The 20165-nt window shown below is 33.6% G+C and overlaps 1 protein-coding gene across 1 annotated transcript in view; it reads left to right on the top strand.

The window, feature by feature from the left end:
* LRP1B (LDL receptor related protein 1B) overlaps positions 1-20165 on the top strand; it is a 1597029-nt gene that overhangs the window by 1517064 nt on the left and 59800 nt on the right. Inside the window, exons 83-84 of the mRNA XM_074363587.1 lie at positions 4173-4337; positions 15524-15685. Coding sequence (XP_074219688.1) covers positions 4173-4337; positions 15524-15685 — 327 coding nt within the window. The remainder of the gene's footprint in view (positions 1-4172; positions 4338-15523; positions 15686-20165) is intronic.

Genomic DNA, 20165 nt, shown 5'->3' with positions numbered 1-20165 from the left:
CCTACCTGTTTATTTCCCTATAAGAATGAATTCCTCACGTGAACACAGTGTCTTTGTCCTCAGTCAGCATCTCTGCCCCCATATCATTGTCTCATTGCTCTCTGCTGAGGGTTATGTGCAATCTGAAGACTACTGTCTCTTCTGAGACACTCAGTGTCTAAAACTGTCATGGCTCTTTAATATATATTTTTAAGCACTGGATATGCAAATCTGAAGGGATTGCAAAGATGAATTGATAAATGACACAAATACCAGTAAGTAGATATTTATACGAAGAGTGATGTGAGCTATAGGAGAGACAGAGTTTAAACTATTAATGCAAATTACATGAGTATCCAATTAGGAATTGATTAGATTTGCCATAGAATATGACTTTAGAACAAGGTCTGCAAAGACAGATTAGATTAAGCAGGAAAGAAGGAAGAGGACATTGAGGCAGAAAAAACTGTCTGAAAAGTCATGAAAACATGGAATGGAAAAAAAAAAACAATGAGTCATTTGTTTCAGTTAGTGTGTAGGATGAGCAAAGTGTTCTTGTGGATGGCAGGGCTGGAACATTCTTAGCAGAGAGCTAAATGTGAACCATGACTGGTGTTTTCGATTGGTACTTCAGTGCCGGTCATTGAAAAGGGATCTTGTCACTAGTACCAGGATGCACCCTTCCTCTTTACCAATTATCCCAGCCAGAGTTGCCACGATCTCAATTTTGCTGGTAGAATAAGATAATTAAATGAACATTTTCAAACATTAGCAAGTACATTTTTCACCCACTGCTCTGATACAGTCTGGCGGGTGAACTGTGTATGGTCGCCTAGTCTACTTAACATCTCAGAAACAGATTCTCAAAAATGTCAACAACTCTTCCTTGTAGATGTGCTGCATTTTCACTCGTTCCACACACTCCCACAACCAGTGCTCTCACAGACGCCTCCTGTGTGCCGTGTCTACTTGTACTGCTGCTTCGGTGGGAGAGACCCCTCCGAGAGGGATTAATACTCTGCACGGAAGTACACTACTTAAACTGCCAGTGTGACTTCTACGTTGACTCAGATGTTATAGGTGGTCTTTTTAATGGTCAACTTGCAGACAGCGTCTATTGTTCTTCTTTTATAAATAAACATGACTATCTCTTCCCCATAATCCCCTTTTTCCTTTGTGTTTAATGTAAATGTTTTCAATAATCCAAAATCAACAAATACACAGGAAGAACTTGGCCTAGGGTAGGGCTGAGGTGGAGCTTTGAGTTAGGCCAAGAGCTATGACATAAGTAATTTGGCCCCAAGCTCCTTCAGTATCAGTTTCTTCAGTGTAAAATTAGATTAATGTTAAATACGATTGTTAGTAATAATAATAAATATCTTGAAGGCTTATGATAAGGCATATTTTAAGTATGCTATATGTATATTATTTCATTTAATCCTCACAAAACTCCAATGATATTATACTGTCCATTGTCCCTATTTTTACATATAAAAAAATTGAAGCATGAAAAGGCTCAATTGATTGTCTAATGTTCCTTAATAGCGGTAGTACTCCCAGGTGAATCTAGGCATTCCACACATTGACCATCACATAACACACTTCAGTGCCTCTAAGTCACCCAAAGTACCCATGTCCAGAGTCAGTGGAAATACTAGAAATAACATACGGAAAGTGCCTAACACAATACCTTGCAAAATATAGACACTCAACATTCTAAGATAAATCTGTCACAAAATAGGTAGGAAAATGAAGCAATTTTTTTTTGCCGTATTAATTCATCAAATTGTATGGTTTTAGGTTTTAAACAAGGAAGTATTTTGTCTAAGTACACACTTACCCAAGATCTAAAACTTTTTTACAAATTTTTGTTTTACTATTTCAACCCTGCTTGAGACTATAGAAACCTCCTCAAAATTCATTTTGTAATTTAAAAGAAAATCTTATATTTGAAATAATCCGAGTGTTAAAAAATATTCACATTGGCCTTTACATAAATGAGCCTTGGTAATGGACAGCTTGGACAGCTTGGACACTGGGTTAGGAATATAAATAAGTGAGTTTTGGAATTATTGATTGGTGTAGATAAATGCCAGTTACTTTTCCTGACATTAACATTGATACTGCCAAGTTTCTCAGCTCTTTATAATTACTTGCCTTCCTCTAGCTGCTGTTGTTAAATGAGAGCACACTGAATATTTGTAATCTTCATGTAAGAAATTTGAAATTCAAATGTTACTCATTCTTGCAGAAGTATTCACCTGCTCTTCCATATAGTTGATTATAATTGCTGGATCTTGGCTTCTGGAGGTGATTTAGTTATTGACAAAAGCAGCTTCCTTTATCGTTACAGAACTATTACAGTTAGGTTTTGAAAGAATGTTAACTCCACTTTCATTTCATTGGGCAGTGTTATATTTTTACATCTCTGATGCCTAATGAGGCACGTTATAGAAATGTACATGTCTTAACATGTGGAGAGTTTGAGTATCTTTGTGTTTTACACAGAACATCTACAGGTGAAAATGAGCCCTCTCACAGTAATTCTAACTGTGATCATCATATCTTAAATATTTATCTTCACTGTTCACATTCACAACTCTGATTAGGATATTTCATGCCGAATGAGTTAGAAACGTTCTGGTAAATTTTAAACTAAGCAAGCATACTTACACTTGGGATCTTTCTTAAGAATTTGACCTCTGTATCAACTCTTTGCTAAAGATTCCCACTTGCATTTATTTTTTTAAATGTTTTAAATTGAAGTGCAGTCAATTACAATGTGTCAATTTCTGGTGTACAGCATAATGTCCCAGTCATGCCTATACATACATATATTCATTTTCATATTTTTTTCATTAAAGGTTATTACAAGATACTGAATATATTTCCCCGTGCTATACAGAAGAAAAAGTTTTAATCTGTTTTTATATATAGTAGCTAACATTTGCAAATCTTAACCTCCCAAGTTTATCCCTTCCCACCTCCTTTACATTTATATAGATATCTCCAGTTTAATATGTTTAAAGCTAAATCGAGGGGGAAGGGTATAGCTCCAATGGTAGAGTGCATGCTTAGCATGCACAAGGTCCTGGGTTCAATCCCTAATACCTCCACTGAAAAAGTAAGTAAATAGATAAACCTAATTACCTCCCCCCTGCAAAAAAAATTATAAATACATACATACATACATACATACATACATACATACATACAAACTTACATACATACATACTCTTTAAAAAAAAGCTACATCACCCCTTCAGGTCCTATAGCCCTTGTGTCAAAAACTGAAGAATTATACTTAGTTTTTCCTTTCCCTCTTATGTGATTTTTATCTTCTAGTTACCTTTAGCATTTGGCTACATTTATTTATCCCACATTACTGCATTTTAGGCCATCATCTTATCTAGCCTGGATAATTTAAACAGAGTCTTAAGAGTCCCTCTGCTTTGAGTTTAACTCCTACCAGTATAGTCATTCTCAGACTTTAGACTTTTTCAAAGACTCAACATTGCTTTTGGGGCAAAGTCCAAAATCCAAGGATCTCCTACAACACTCCACTTATCTCTTCAAATTCACTTCTCTCTTTCAATTCCTTCCTTTACACTCTGTAATCCAGGTCCAGCCATAATAGGTCCATTCATTCAGTTCCACCAGTGCTCACCTTCTGGCATTCATAGATGCCACTCCATGTGAGCTGTGTTCTCAGTGTGCCTTTGGGCACTCAATAACTAATGCTGAATCAGAATGTTACTTGGTAATTTACCAAATAAGTGCTTCAATTTCCTACTGAAATTCAACCTCTGCAGACCAGATGGCAGCTCTTTGTCCTTCTGCTGGTCTAGTAGGGTAGATGTGGGCTGGAACTCAAATTCGTATTTGTGCATATGTGTATGGTATATACTGATGTACTTAAAAATTTACAAAGTTTCATAATGTTAACTTTTATTTTCAAGCTTCTTATTTAATATTCACAAGTCTATGAGTTAAGCTGTACATTTGTCCTTAAGGCTGCCTTGAAGGAGAAGTAACAGGCTCAGATAGGTTAACTTGTTTGCCTAGAACGGGACAGAACTAGGACCTTATTTTTTTATGAAAGAAAGTAAATCTTAGCATTTTTGCTTATTTGAATTTTTCTTATTCCACCATTTACTGAATTACATGCTAATTTATACATTTCTTATAACTAGATGATTCATGCAAATTGACTTGTGAAAATGGAGGAAGATGCATTTTGAATGAGAAGGGTGATTTGAGGTGTCACTGTTGGCCTAGTTATTCAGGAGAAAGATGTGAAGTCAACCACTGTAGCAACTACTGTCAAAATGGAGGAACTTGCATACCATCACCTCTGGGTAAGTAAGTGAGTGACACTGGGTATTCAAATCATGAACAATTTTCCTTATATGTGAGAAATATAAAGAAAATACTTAATGTTATAAATAAAATTCCTAGTATCTTAATAGCAAATGTATTAACAAAAATTAAATCTAATAATTAATTCAACATAACGGCATTTGTTCTAAATTGGGTATATTGAAGTTTAAATTACAAAAATTAACAATAATAATGACCATTTGATTATTGTCACATGTTAAGCTGCACCACTGACAGGGCTCAGTGCTTGTAGATGGTTTGACTCTGGCTTAAAATGAAGTAAAACCAGTTTTACAAGCCTTATAGTTTTGACTCCAAAATTTTTTTTAAATGAAGTTTGCCTAATGCTAAAACTCATATGTTATTAAAAATTGGGTTTATTTTAAATGTGTATATACTATATCAGTTGCATCTTTTGGCATTATAATTCCTATCCAAAATCATAACTACTCTGTGGGCATTAAGATATAGTATATTCAAAGCATATTGCTTTGAAAATATCAGGTTACTACATGTTAGGATATACTTGAGATTCTTCTTAATTTATTCCATAGCCATGTTTGCAAAAAGTGTTTTCTACAGCACATAAGTGAACATTAAAACATATTTTCCTACTGACTTCTATTAAATTTAAAATGTTCCCACTGGAAAAAAATTATCCCTAATGCATACTAAAAATATAATTTGCAAATTCCAATATCCAGTGCAAAGAACATTATGCAACTATTAGGGTACAATCTATGCACATTTAATTCTACTACAATAACTGCAAATTTAGTCAGATGGAAAATCAATCCATGTGATGTTCACACCCCCTACATGGCTAATTTCTGTCTTACTGGGATTTCTCACCGCTTCTAATGCTTACACTATTCTTTGAAGTATTTGGCACAGTGCTAACTGAAAGAGCCACAGGAAGAAGCATTTTCAATGGAGTTCAGGGGAAGCAAGCTGTTTTCTGATTTGCAGTCTAAGAGTAAGAGCATACTGTTTCTTTAAGTTTGATAGTTTTATGTCTATATATTTTTGACTTATAATTAATTGATAATAAAGGTATTCTAACTACTCAAGAGACATTTGAAAAAATATTTATCAGGTTGAACTAAAAAAGGCACTAGGAGTCTTACTACATGTTCGCATTCTGCCTGCAGGGGAGCTAGTCCATTCAGCAGAGTGTATTTTATTGCTATAGGAAAAATTGTAGTACTGAGACCTTCATTGAGTATGCAAATGAGAATCTGTTGAATGTGTGGGAAAGGAATATGACCTGTAATTATATTTTAGTAACACACATACCACTTAGCTTTAGGCAAGAAGCTCTTATGCAAATGAGTTGCTTCGAGTTTTTATTATTTAATGTTAACTTAATTTTCTCATTAAGATAATACAAATCATTGGGTTATAACCAGGTGATTTTCTTGTATTTATCTTTGGAAATATTTAAGCCGACTAAAGAGTTTGGCACTCCAAACTATGGCTACCTATTCAACTTGCAGTGGATCCACAGGGACAAATCTCTATGAAACACTGAATTTGCTGTCCTGTTAATGGATCCTGAATGGTATATGAATACAGCACAACTTTTAATGTTTCATTCAAATCGTTGGTCCAGACCTTGCTACATTCTAAAATTTATAATATATTAAGTTCATCTATGCACCCAGAGAATAAGATCTCAATTTATATAGATAATATGTTCAGGAAAAAATTATATTTCAAATTAGTAATATAAATGAGTTCTTATATGAATTCAACGTGAGATGTGGCCATGCAGTTTATTGTCTTATACATCTAATAATTAATACGAATACAATATTTAATTAAGTCATTTACAAAACATTTCTTACTTTTAAAAATGTGGTTTTATAAAAACATTGTTTGGTGTTTATAGACTGTAGAACCTCATTATCTCCACACAAATGTTAATTTGTTAAACAAATCCCAGTGGGCAATTCATGGATTTATTCATTGTTGGTTTACTTATAGTTAAGCCTTTGGCAAATTCCTATGTGGACACTATACAACTAGGGTTTGGGGCAGCCTTAATTAAAATTTATAAGTTTATGACAGTTGTATAGAACTATAATAACTGAACAAAGGAAATGTCACCAGTTAAAGGCACACATCTGAGAGGCATAATTAAAGTTTTGCCTAAGGAATGAGTTTTTCCTTATTCCTTAAGGTTTTTTTATGATAAAGAAGACTAAAAATAAAATACATGCACTATACCCATATAGGAAGATACTACAAAATGAAATAGTTTGACATTGATTATATCAACAAGGATCCATGTAGTTTATTTCTGTTATCTATTTATACGATAAATTTAAGATAAAGTTTGCCTTGGGAAAGCAATGGAAATGAGAGTAAAAAATTAAATTATTCAGTCATTTTATTATAGAAAATAGAGAATAATTTATGAAATTATTTTTCATCACAAATATATTAAGATATTTATATAATTAACTATATGTACAATTAATCTTCACTTTATGAATATTTATTCTCTAAGATACGTTCATACTGTGTGGTATTTTCCTTACTCTTATAGGTCTGTTATTTAGATTTCTAATGTTTATACCAAAATGAATCAGGATTTCCTACATGGTTGATTTAGAGGAATGAAACAAGAAGTTTTATAAATTTGGGACAATATATTCAAATACTCTCACTTACAAAGTTTGGAATTATATAGAAAGGAAGGCAATTCTATTGTGTGAAGTTTGACTATATATGAAACTGGCTAGGTGAAGAGGTGATAGTGCAATTTTTTATAGTAGGGAGCACATTTGTATTAAATTATTTAAATGAATATAACAAGAAGACAGCAAAAGCTGTCTTTGTGGTGCTCTCTGTCACCGCATCTGTGTACTTTGGCAGTGAAAGGTTTTATTCTCAGAAATGAAGCCAGAGGAAAGAGGGCTCTGTTGAAGAAAGAAAAAAATCAAAATCTTCTCACTGCAATAACAAGGGCAGGTAGATGGAGAGAATTTTCTGTCTCATTCATTTAGGATCTTTCTGTCCAGGCCACTGCCCCAAATATGATGGGACTGCCATCAATTATGATCAAATATGACTGTCCTAAAAACGTTTGCTCAAAGGCACGGTAAGCTAGGAACTTTTGGACATCCTTGAAACATCATGAAACTAACAATGAAACCTATGTACTGATGTCTCTCAAGTCACATAGGCACCTGGAATGTAAAATACATGTACACCTAATTAACATCTTGATAACAGGTGGACATATGTTTAAACTGCCCATCTTTATTTTCCTTCCACTTTTTATTTAAGTGAGGGCTGTTTTTACTTTAAATTAAGCTTGATGTCCTGGCTCCCTGAACATAGATATTGATTATATTTAAAAAGTGCTAAAAGCAGGATGTTGGGTCCTGTTTGCTTTTTAAGAATGCAAGAGAGTAAGTTGGAAACATAAAATTGAAAACATTAAATAGTGCATATAGTTTAACAAAACAGTGACATAGGAGTATGTAGCTGTGACAAATCAAGTAGAAAAAACAAGAAAGCATAATGAGCAAGTGGCAGAACCTGCACACATGTGCACACAAATAAACGCAAGAGAAGAGGAAAGGGGGAGAAGAGGGAGGGGGAGCCCAGCCAGACGCAGGGGCCCCCAGCGTTCTTAAATCACTAACCAGAAGGAAACGTTGATAGCAGAGCCTTGCAGTTAGCAATTTGGAAGTACTCAGCAAGAGTTTTAAAAAGTTCCAGTGTCTTTTAAATAAATAATGTCACTTCTACAAACATATCCCAAAGATTACATGATCACAAAAAGCAAAATATTTAGAAGTGAAAATGTTCAATATAGCGTTGTTTGTGATATAAGATTGGAATTAAAAACCTGAACCCAATAGCTAATATATAAAATATAGCATATCTAAAAGAGAAATGTTATACAATAAACAAAGCCACAATTGTAGGCTATATAATAAAGAAAAATGTTCACGTTGTAAAGTACTTGAAAATAAAGTTGAAAAGCACAAGAAAAAGACCTGCTTATATAATATGAGCCCAATGTGGAAAAAATGCATACGCAAGTGTCTATATAAGGAAGTAGGTCCTTCTTTACACTTTCATATTTTCTAAATGTTCCACCATGCTTTATTGTTAGAATCAAAAATTAAAATAACAATAATTATTAGAAATTAAAATAACACTAGTTATTATCACTGTCAGGATCATGACAATTAATATACATTGGACTGCTTACTAAGTGCCAGGCACTGTTGTTGGTCCTTGAATCTTCATAACAAACCTATGAGAGAATTAAAGTTAAGAGTCTCTCTAACCATGCTTCATGAATCACAGTTACTGGTTCATGTGGACCATATGGTGAGCGCAATACCAAACTATTTAGTCTTACAGCTCTCTAGGCTACTGTCAGAAGGCTTGAGTTGGCTTTACTTGTATTCATAGAAAAGACAAAATGTTTCAGTCTCATTTCCACAGTGCTGGCTGAAAATGAACTTTCCAGAAGCATAAATAGATTGTGACCTATAATTTGAAACATGTCGGAATATATTAAGTAGTACCTGGGAGGCTTTGCTGAATAGTTCTCTGTAATACTTGTGATACTTAAGACAACCCGACAGCTATAGTCAACTTGCTAAAATGATGTGTAAATGAGCACTCACTTTCGGTCTCGGAAAACATTATCTTAAGTGGAAAAGTAAAATGTCAAATCTCTTTATCAAAAAGACTAGCAATTTTTCTTTAAAGCATTCAAAACTTCTATTACTTGAATCTAAGTGAGAAGTGCAGATTTCACCAAGGAGAGTAGTCTTGAGGGTGAGAGGGCAGGAGGCAGGCTTTCTGATTGCAATCCAGTAACTGAAGGATGCTGTGCTGACTTGTCTCTCAGCTTATTTACTTCTGTATAAGGAAGCAAGAGTGTGGCTTTTGTCCAAACAGTGAAGATGTTGTGAGTAAAAGGTTTGTAACTTTTAGATAGTATTTTCAGAGAACATTAATGTAAATGTGTGTAAATATGTTCTGCATTTTGAATGTCAATTAAATGTTTCTATTACTTAGACTCAATACACGTATCAGAATATTGAGCTAAACAATGACTGTGTACGCAGAAGGCTAGTTAGGTATAAAACGTTATAACCAGGGATAAAATTTACGAGCACAAGACCAAGTTAACAGGGGAAGCAGCATGGTTCACGTAGGCAAATGAGTATGAATTCAAATAAATTGCTTAAAAAGAGAACCAACCAATGATGTTCAGTAGCAGATATCTACCTCTCAGAAATAATAAGCATAGTCATGTTCTCATAAGGAATTCACATGTAATTACTTTTGCTAGCATTGGTTCATAGCAATCAACCACACGTTTTCAAATATTGTGTTTGTATAGGAAAAAAGGGTTAGAATTTATTTGTCTGATGTTGAGCAGAGAGGTTATTTTACCTTCTAAAATCATACAATATTGATTAAGTCATTCTTATGAGTAACATTTTTATAATCAGCTTAAAAACTGTTTATTAAGTAAATCTAGCTTTTAAAGACACACTTACAGTATTACATTGTTTATTGAAAAATGCCAACTACATACACCTTAATAATATTTAAATGAAAATATATGCTTTTGAGAAAGCATATTCATTGATGTATTACTTGACTAAAAGCTACCAAACAAGCTATACTCTAAAATTATTAGCAAGTAGGTAGTGATTGCTATATTGAGTATATATGCCATAATTATACTATTTTGAATATTTTACAAGCATAATTATTGTCATCTTTATTATGGTGACTGCTATAATTGAACTCTTAATTCAAATGCCAAGAATTCTGGTAAATTTCTTAAATATTTTATTTAGTTTCAAACACAGTATTTTTCAGATGTGAGATAGCGTGATTAAGAAAACTAGAATCTGCGAACCTAGATTATGTCAGTCAGTTCTCTAAGACATTATCTAGTATCACTGAAAATCATCAGTACTGTCTGCCCGTATCAGAGAAATTGCTGTAATTGTATAACTAAAGGTAATATAAAGTTAAAAGTTTATTTATCTAAATGTAAATTGCAACCATGTCATAAAAATTCAGTGCTCATTTAACAAGGACTAATGATAAATCTTTGTGATATTCATATACTTATCTATATAATAGAAAAGATTTTATTATTATATATATTAAAATATACTATTTTGAACTGATATATATGGATTATCTGTAGGCAAGGTATGTTCAAAAGAATGAATATTGAAAAATGTGCATCAGGATTCCATATGGAGTATCTTATCAAAGGCGTATGTACTCTGTCAAAGGTTAAATAATAAACTAAATTGATCAGTTGTTTGATAACAATACTAATAGTAATAATAGTACCAATGCTACTATTACTAATGAATCTACCAATTACTGAGTACTTGCTGTGTGGCAGGCATTGTGCCAAGTGTTTTACCAATCAATACACGTTAGGCATTGCTGTCACCATTTTATAAAATGAGATGCAGAATGAGATCCATTGAGGAAATCTAAGTTTTCCAAAGCCACACAATTAATAAATTTCTAACAAGATTTCTTTCTTAGGCCTGCCTGATACAAAAATAAGTAACTTAACTTTGTACCAAGTTTATTTAATTCCTATTAAATATTTTATGAGGTATTTTAGAATTAACCACTTTTACTGAGACTGTGACTTTTGGTATGTTAAGGACCGTGCACGAACAGTGAAATTTAAAGAACTCTAAGAGATACCAAAGCATTTTTATTTTTCCTTATGAGCTTTCTTTAGTTGTGACTATTCCTTAATAATATTTATCATTGATTATAGATGGTTAATGATTATAGTTACATCTTCACTAGATCTGACATCAGATATTACTGGTTATCTAGTTAAATTTCAAGAGTTTATTATTAATTTTTATTGCATGAAAATTTGATGCAACATTTAGAAGATATAAGCTTCTATTTGTAAACAGATGCAATGTAACGACATGAACCTCCATTTATTATATTCTTACATCTAGCAAGGCACTTTGCTAACATACAACGTGGAACTGAATCTGGAGTGGACCTAGCACTGTGAGAGCCTTCAGTCCAGTGAAATCATGTATGCCACTGAGAACAATGTTTACGACAGGGCATTTTTCCTCTTGGGGAGTCATGGGAGGAGTTGGTGACCCTAATGAACATCCAGAGATATCCACACAGGGACATATGAGAGGGTGAGAATGAACTGATGTTTACAAAGGACAATGAGCCCAGAGTCAGAAAATCCAGATGGAGGCATTCAGATAGAGACATAATTACTGAAGTCATGAAATGAGATATCACCTGAAAGGAGTTTGGACAAACATTTTTTACTAGACAGAAAGAGAATATAAAGGCAATTATGAAAGAGCAGCCAAAAAAAAAAAAAAAGAGAGAGAGACATCAACAATGCTAGTGTCTCAGAATCCAAGTGGAAAATAGAATTTTCAAGTGTAGATGTTAATAAATGTAAAATTATGGAGAAAATTTGGGGAGGATGTTTGCAAAGAAATCAGTGGATTTAGGGATTAAGCGATTAGAGGTAAATTTTGGAAGAATATGTAAATATACAGTAAAGACAACACCACATATTAATTTCTCCATCCCTAATCCTTTCTTCTAAGATCAGGGAATCCGAATTAATTTGTGTGACCGATACTCGCATATTGAGAGATCTGGCCTCTCTTTAGAGTGAAGAAAGAGAAGTAACAGGTTAAGACATATTATTTTGTATATTAAAAAATAAAAACTTCACCCAGTGAAGGATTGGAATGTGACTTTATGATTGAAGATTTTTCTTAGTCATATATTGATGGAGTTGGAAGCAGTTGAGAGTAGAATTCTTTCCAAAAAAGCTCAAGAATATACCAAAATTTGACATTATACAAGTAGAAAGATGTGACAAATATTAGGTTTCTTTTTTCTGTGTTGTGTGTATGTTCTTTCTTTTTAACGGGTAGGATTAAGCATGTTGAGAAGATAAAGAAGGAAAAAGGATCCATCATTCGAAGTTTGAAAATGTTGAAGTTTGAGATATAGTTGATGGGGAATTTCTGTTCTAGCCCGTCACTGCCATATGAACAAATTCAAATTTAACAGTATATTAAATAAATAATGGAGAGAAAATATGTAACTTAAGAAAATTTTCAGAATGATTTTTTGCAGATACAGTCACAGAGTAACTCATACCTATAAGTGGGGGATCTCAGTAGGAATAACAATACTACTCAGATCTAAAATGTAACTGAGTGCTTTCTCTGTGGTTGGTATAGTTAGAAATGTTTCTCATTTGCTCTGTGTGATTCTACACAACAACCTCATAAAGTAGGTACTATTATTATCCCCAGTTTTGCACACAAGGAAATCAGCAGAGGTAATGTTTGCCCATAGTCCCACATTAGTAACTGGCACAGAAAGTCTATGAATCCAAGCAGTCTGACAACCTACACTGTTAAAGTTTGAGCTTAAAATGCCATAGAAACTAGACTGATTAGAGCCTGCAAACTCTTCCTCCTCCTCCTTCCTCAGGTCAACTGATCCTCTTTCTGATTGAGCTACCCTTGTTGGCTGTCAACTCCCCAGATCCCTGAATGCATCACTGCTACAAATCTGTACCTTAGTGTAACAATGCCGTTTCCTTTTCAGATGTCAAAATCAAATTCAGCTACCTAAAAAACAATCTTTCTAAAATCAATCCAAAGCAACTTGTTAGGGTGCACCCAGAGATATTCTTGAAAATATTATATGGAGCCCATTATAAAATTCTGCAACAGATGGTTCATTTCCCATCGGCAAACAAAAGATCTGCTGTATCACCACACGATTTCAAGTCAGATGATATTCCCCTGAATATGAAGATTTCTACTTGTCAAAAGTGAATCTTCTCTTTAAAGGAAGAGAAAGAGGAGCTTTTTGAAAATAATTCAGCTGGAATCTAAATGATGCGAGGCATATGCTAGCTGGGGGACAAACTGGTCACTCTGCCCTAGTTTCCAAACAGCTGTGGATGTGATGAAAGCACCGTGTCATTTCTCCAAGTGACTGGGACAGAGAGATTTTCAAGTGCCTTAGCAGATTGGATTTGTTCCTTTCAAATTTTTATCATTTTACTTTTTTTGCTCCTAGTTCAAAAAAAAAAAAAAAAACACCTACAAAGTACAGTAAGTAGAAAAACATAAATCTACAGTGTCTAAATCCTGCCTTTGTCTGGCACTTTTTCTGATTGTTCTAATGCATTTTAATTTCTCCTATAGTTTCTGCACTGTTTGTTTCACATTAAGCTCTTGTTCATTTGTGTTCCTGTTTATACGTTCTATTTCTCTGTAAGTCATTCACTGGTTCTTGTTGATGCAGGGATTTTACTTCTTTTATTCAGGGCTTTCGTTTTCCTTAGTGACTATATTCCAACAATTATTTATCCTCTTCGTCTTCTACCACTATTCTCTTCTCTGTGTCTTTTACTTTTCACTCACTGTTGTTCCAATGAAGATATTTTCTCTATATGCAAGCAGCAACTGGAAAATTCACTACCTTTATAAACAAATTCTTGGCTGAAAGCTTTAAAGCCATTTTCTGACAGTAAAAAAATATGAAGTTACTCAGCTTTTAAGGTATATAGAATTTACCTTGTTTCTACACCTATTAACAGAAATTTATCTGCCACCAAACTAAAAACATTTATAAATACGTTTTAAAGTAATGCTGCTCACTATGAAAGGGTATATAGCTTTCTTCACTGACAAACGACAGCTTCTAGCATTTTTAAGTGTGCAGAGTCCTTTCAGAGTAAAATAAATAAAATTGTGGAACTTCAGTTTATTCATTTTCTTGGAAATGCAGGTGGATGCAGGTGGATTTTATTTGGAGACACTTTATTCACTTAAGAATGCTTTTATATATATATATACATATATATATATATTTGTCCTTCAATACCGAGTATGGTATCTTTGGCAACCAAAATAAAAACTTTTATCACTTTCACTTTTCAGGTCTTAAGCCTTACAGTCATGCATTTTTCTGACCATTCTTATTATGCAGCATGTCTAATGGTAAGAGAGATGGTTAGATATTCTCTGATACTAGTCAACTGAGTGACATTTTCTGAGTCCTAGTTAATTGAGATCTTAATTTCTTTCTTTCTTTCTGAATTTCTTTCTTTCTCTCTTTCATGTTATTAGTTTATATTTGTACAACCTGTAAGCTTCATTCTTTCCCCATTACAAATGATAGCCATTCATTTTGTTCTGCTTTCCTTCACCTGTCCTGCACAGCTAGTTCTATACTCTGTTTTCTACTCAGTCCTTGACAGTCGAAGCAGCTAGAGAGACTCATTCTTGATGTAACAGTTAACCATGTTATGTTCAAAACACCTTAAAGGATTGTTTATCTTTCATTGTGACGTTAACTCCCACAGAACAAATAAAGTGAAATATCTGCAGTTCTATCAGATTAGCTACTGTGTGCTGTTAACATTAGATTTCTTAAGTCATCTTAGTAGACTACAAGTGACAGTCCTTTACCATGAATAAAAATATAAAAATGACATAGAATAGGACTCAGTAAGTGCTTATATACTAAATGCAGTATGTGTATTTAAATCAAATCAAACAACTAATATTCAGAAATCTTATTGTAGATGGCACAGCCATGTTAAACTTGTTAAAACACTCATTTATAGTAAGCCTAAGCTCACACTTTATGTAGATACAGCGGTGGCTGGTACATGATGACTGCACACTGAGGAATATGATTGTCTGTATTTTATATTCTAATGGCCAACACAATCTGGTAATCCGCATTACCACATGAGTAGAACAAAAATAACTGAAAAAGCAAAATGGACATGAAAAGAGAAGTTCAAAGAATAGCACAAGCGCTTTAAAGCTTAAAATACACGTATGCACGTATAATTATTCTTAAATGAGCTCTGATTATTTTACCCAATGTGAACCTGAGTTACCTTCTAATCTAGGCTTCACTGGGAACCCGGGGAAACTGAGACCCAAAGAGGTTATGTTACCACATAAAGTCACAGATGAAGTAGTGGACAAACTTTGCCCAGAATCCTGACTTCCTGATTCTTACCTAGTGTGGATTCCATGTAAATAGACAGTTTTTGTCAACTAATTTCCTTTTTATTACATTTTTTTCCCAATAGGGAGACCCACCTGCAGCTGTGCACTGGGGTTCACTGGACCAAACTGTGGTAAGACAGTCTGTGAGGATTTTTGTCAAAATGGAGGGACCTGCAGTGTTACCGCTGGGAATCAGCCTTCCTGCCACTGCCAGCCTGAACATACTGGAGACAGATGTCAGCACTGTAAGTGAATCACCTCCCCAAGACAGTCTGACCATGTGCTGTGACGCATGCATTAAGTAATCTTATCACCTATATCTTCAGTCTGTCCATTGTCTCAATTTCAGTTACCCCTATTTTTCAGGTTCACCTTTCCTCAACTCTAACTATTCGTCACATCCATCTATTATTTTAAAGATTCTCTTTCTTCCTTTCCCAGCTGAGATTCCATGGTCCATCATTAAAAATCATTCCCTTGTATACACCCTTAACAGTCTTGCTCCGTCTCCCCCTCTCTTGTACTTTTCTAGAAAACCATAATTGTGGTTGAATCCAGTTCTTCATCTGTCCCGACCTGGCATGCCGTTGATGAATGCAATGGGAAAAAAATACATAATCTTATGGACTGGTCTCACCTCAGTTTTTGTCACTAATCTCAAATGGGCACTTGCTAGGGTTTCTACTGTACTTCATTAATCCACTGACCCTCCTGGATGTCGATGTCAGATCTTCTCCTTTTCCCTCAGACCTCCACTAACTGCACCCCAGCTTTATTCTCAGCTGAGGAACGTGCTTCCTATTTCATTGATAAAAATAAGAAGTTGTTCAAAGAGAACTGCCATAAGCGCCCACCACCAGATCCCTCAAATTCTTTTGTCCTACACCACAACCTCTGTCTTCCTTCTTATGGCTAGGGACCCATGCTGCGTCTAAAGCTATACTATCCACTCCTGCATTAGATCCCTCTTAGCCACTCATGGACACGTCTCATACAATTGTTCCCTCTTTCTTCTGCTTTATCAATATTTTCTTCTCTGTATGGTCCTTTCTTAAAAAAAAAAAAACTTTTATTTGTGCTTGCATCCCTTTTTAGCTACAACTTTGTTTCACTGCTCATTTTTTTTTGAGGTATAGTTGATTAACAATATTATATTAGTTTCAGGTATATAGCATAATGACTCAGTATTTTGTAGATTATAAGCCATTAAAAGTTATTACAAAATAATAGTTATAATTCCCTGTACTATGTAATGTATTCTTGTGCTTATCTATTTCATACATAATAGTTTTTATGTCTTAATCTTATACCCCACAGGTAACCTCTAGTTTGTTTTCTATGTTTGTTATGTTGTAAACATTTATTTGTTTTATTTTTCAGATTAGTAATATTAGTAATTCAGTATAAGTAATATCATATGATATATGTCTTTCTCTGACCTATTTCACTGAGCATAATATTCTCTAGGTCTGTCCACATTGCTGCACATAGTAGAATTTCATTATTTTTCACATCTAAGTAATATTCCACTGTGTATATATATTTTATTTCTCCATTCTTCTGTTGATGGACACTTGGATTACTTCCATATCTTGACTATTTTCAGTAATACTGTTATGAACTTTGTGGTGCGTATTTCTTTTCAAATTAGAGTTTTAGTTTTCTTTTTCTTTTTTGATATATATCCAGGAGTAGAATTCTTGGATCATATGGTAGTACTATTTTTAGTTTTTGGAGGAACCTCCATACTGTTTTCCATAGTGACTGCACCAATTTACATTCCCACCAACAGCGTACAATTGTTGCCTTTTCTCCACGTCCTTTCCAACTTTTGTTACTTGTAGACTTTGCTGATAGCCATTCTATCAGGTGTGAGGTGATATCTCCTTGTTTTGATTTGCATTTCTCTAATAATTAGCAATGTCCAAAGTCTTTTCATGTAAACCATCCATGTCTTTTTTGGGAAAATGTTTTTTCAGGTCTTCTGCCCTTTTCTCAATTGGATTTTTTTTCTTTATGATACAGAGTTGTATGTGCTGTTTATATATTTTGTATATTAATACCTTGCTGCTCACATCGTTTGCAAGTATTTTCTCCCATTCAGTGGATTGTCTTTTTATTTTGTCAATGATTTCCTTTGTGTGCAAAATATTTTAAGTTTAACTAGGTCCCATTTGTTTATTTTTGCTTTTTTTTTCTTTTCCTTTTGCCTTCAGAGACAGATCCAAAAAAAAATTGTTATGATTTATGTCAAAGAGTATTCTGTCTATGTTCTCTTCTAGGAGTTTGATGGTTTCAGGTCTTACATTTTGATCTTTATAAACTATTTTGAGTTTATTTTTATATATGGTATGAGATAATGTTCTAATTTCATTTTTTTGTATATGACTATCCAGCTTTCTCAGCAACAACTGTCTTTTCTTCATTGTATATTCTTGCCTCCTGTGTCATAGGTTAATTGACTGTAGGTGTATAGGATCATTTCTGGGCTCTCAATTCTTTTCATTGATCTATGTATCTGTTTTTGTGCCAATACTATACTGTTTTGATTACTGTAATTTGTAGGGTAGTCTGAAGTCTAGGAGGGTTATACTTCCAGCTTTGCTTTTTCCCCCCCCTCTGGATTGCTTTGACAATTTGGGATCTTTTGTGGTCCCCTATAAATGTTAGGATTATTAGTTGTAGTTCTGTGAAAAATGTCATGGGTATTTTGATAGGGATTGCATTAAATCTGTAAGTTGCTTTAAGAATAATGGCCATTTTAACAATATTATTTCTACCAGTCCAAGAGTTGAATATCTTTCCATTTCTTTGTATCATGTTTAATTTCCTGCATCAATATTTTATAATTTTCAGAGTGTACCTCTTTAACCCCCTTGGTTATGTTTATTCTTGGGTATTTTATTCTTTTTGAGGTGATTTTAAATGGAATTCTGTTTGTTTGTTTTCTCTTTCTGATATTTCATTATTAGCGTATAGAAAAGTAACAGATTTCTGTATATTAATCTTGTGTCCTGCTACCTTGCTGAAATCATTTATTAGTTCTAATAGTTTTTGTGTGGAGACTTTAAGGTTCTTTATGTAGAGTATCATGTCACCTACAAATAGTGACAGTTTTAATTCTTCTCTTCCAATTTGCATAACTTTTATTCCTTTTTCTTATCTGTTTGCTATGGTTAGCACTTCTGTGTTAAATAGAAGTCATGAAAGTGGGCATCCTTTTTGCTCCTGAATTTGAAGGAAAGACTTTTAGCGTTTCACCATTGATTATGATGTTCACTGTGGGTTTTTCATAAGTGGCCTTTACTGTGTTGACATATGTTCCCTCTCTTACCACTTTGATTGAGTTTTAACATGAATGAATGTTGAATTTTGTCAAAAGCTTTTTCTGTGTCAATTGAGATGATTATGTAGTTTTTATTCTTCATTATCCTATTAAATTAATTGACTTGCAAATATTGAACCATTCTTGCATCCCTGGAATAAATTCAACTCGATCATGTTATATGATCCTTTTTATATATTGCCATATTCAGCTTGCAAATATTTTGTTGATTTTTGCCTCTATATTCATCAAAGGTATTGTTCTGTTCTGTTCTTTTTTTTCTAGTGTCTTTGTCTGGTTTTGGTATCAGGGTAATGGTAGCCTGGAATGAATTTAGAATTGTTTTGTCCTCCTCAGTGTTTTGGAATAGTTTGAGGAATATATATATTAGCTATTCCTTGTATTTTTGGTAGAATTTCCCTGTGAAACCATTTGGTCCTAGATTTTGTTATTTAAAAATAATTTTTAAAATTATTGTTGTTGTTGTTATTAAATTTACTACTAGTGATCATTCTGTTCAAATTATTTTTTCTTCTTGACTAAGTCTTGGCAGGTGGTATATTTCTAGAAAACTGACCATTTCTTCTACAGTATCCAATTTGTTGGCATATAACTTTGTTGTATTCTCTTATGACGTTTTGTATCTCTTTGCTATCAATTGTTATTTCTCCTCTTTCATTTCTGATTTTATTTGAGTCTGCTCTCTTTTCTTCTTGGTGAGCCTAGCTAAAGGTTTATCAATTTTGTTTATCTTTGTCAAAAAACCAGCCCTTGATTTCACTGACTTTTCCATTGGGTTTTTTTTTTTTTTTCGGTCTCTCTTTTATTTATTTACTCTCTGATCTTTATTATTGCCCTCCTGATGGCATTATGGGGATTTCCGGGTATGTAACTTTTTCTCTTGCTGTCTTTACACGTCTCTCTTTAGCTTTATTTTTGCTGTTTAATTACGATATGTCTTGGGGTAGAATTGTTTGAGTTCATCTTATTTGGGACCTGCTGTGCTTCTTATACCTAAATTTTCTTCTTCAGGTTTCAGAAGTTTTCAGCCATAATTTCTTCAAATACACTTTTGATATGCTTCTCTCTTTCTTTTGTCCATCTGGGACTCCTATAATGCAATTGTTGGTACATTGAACTTACCACAGAGACTCTTAAACTGTTTTCTTTTTTTTTAAATTTGTTTTTCTTTTACCATCTTGATTAGGTGTCTAGTATTCCATCTTCCAGATCACTTATGCATTCTTTTCTATCACGTAGTCTGCTATTCATTCCTCCTACTGTGTTTTTACTTCAGTTATTGAATTCTTTATTTGTGACTGGGTCTTTTTTATATTTTCGTATTCCTTGTTAAAATTTTCACTGTGTTCATCTATTATTTTTCCTATTCACTTAACATT

This window comes from Camelus bactrianus, chromosome 5, assembly GCF_048773025.1.
Source record: "Camelus bactrianus isolate YW-2024 breed Bactrian camel chromosome 5, ASM4877302v1, whole genome shotgun sequence".
Taxonomy (NCBI): domain Eukaryota; kingdom Metazoa; phylum Chordata; class Mammalia; order Artiodactyla; family Camelidae; genus Camelus; species Camelus bactrianus.
Note: the sequence above shows the minus strand (reverse complement) of the source record. Positions and strands in the feature narration are given on the sequence as shown.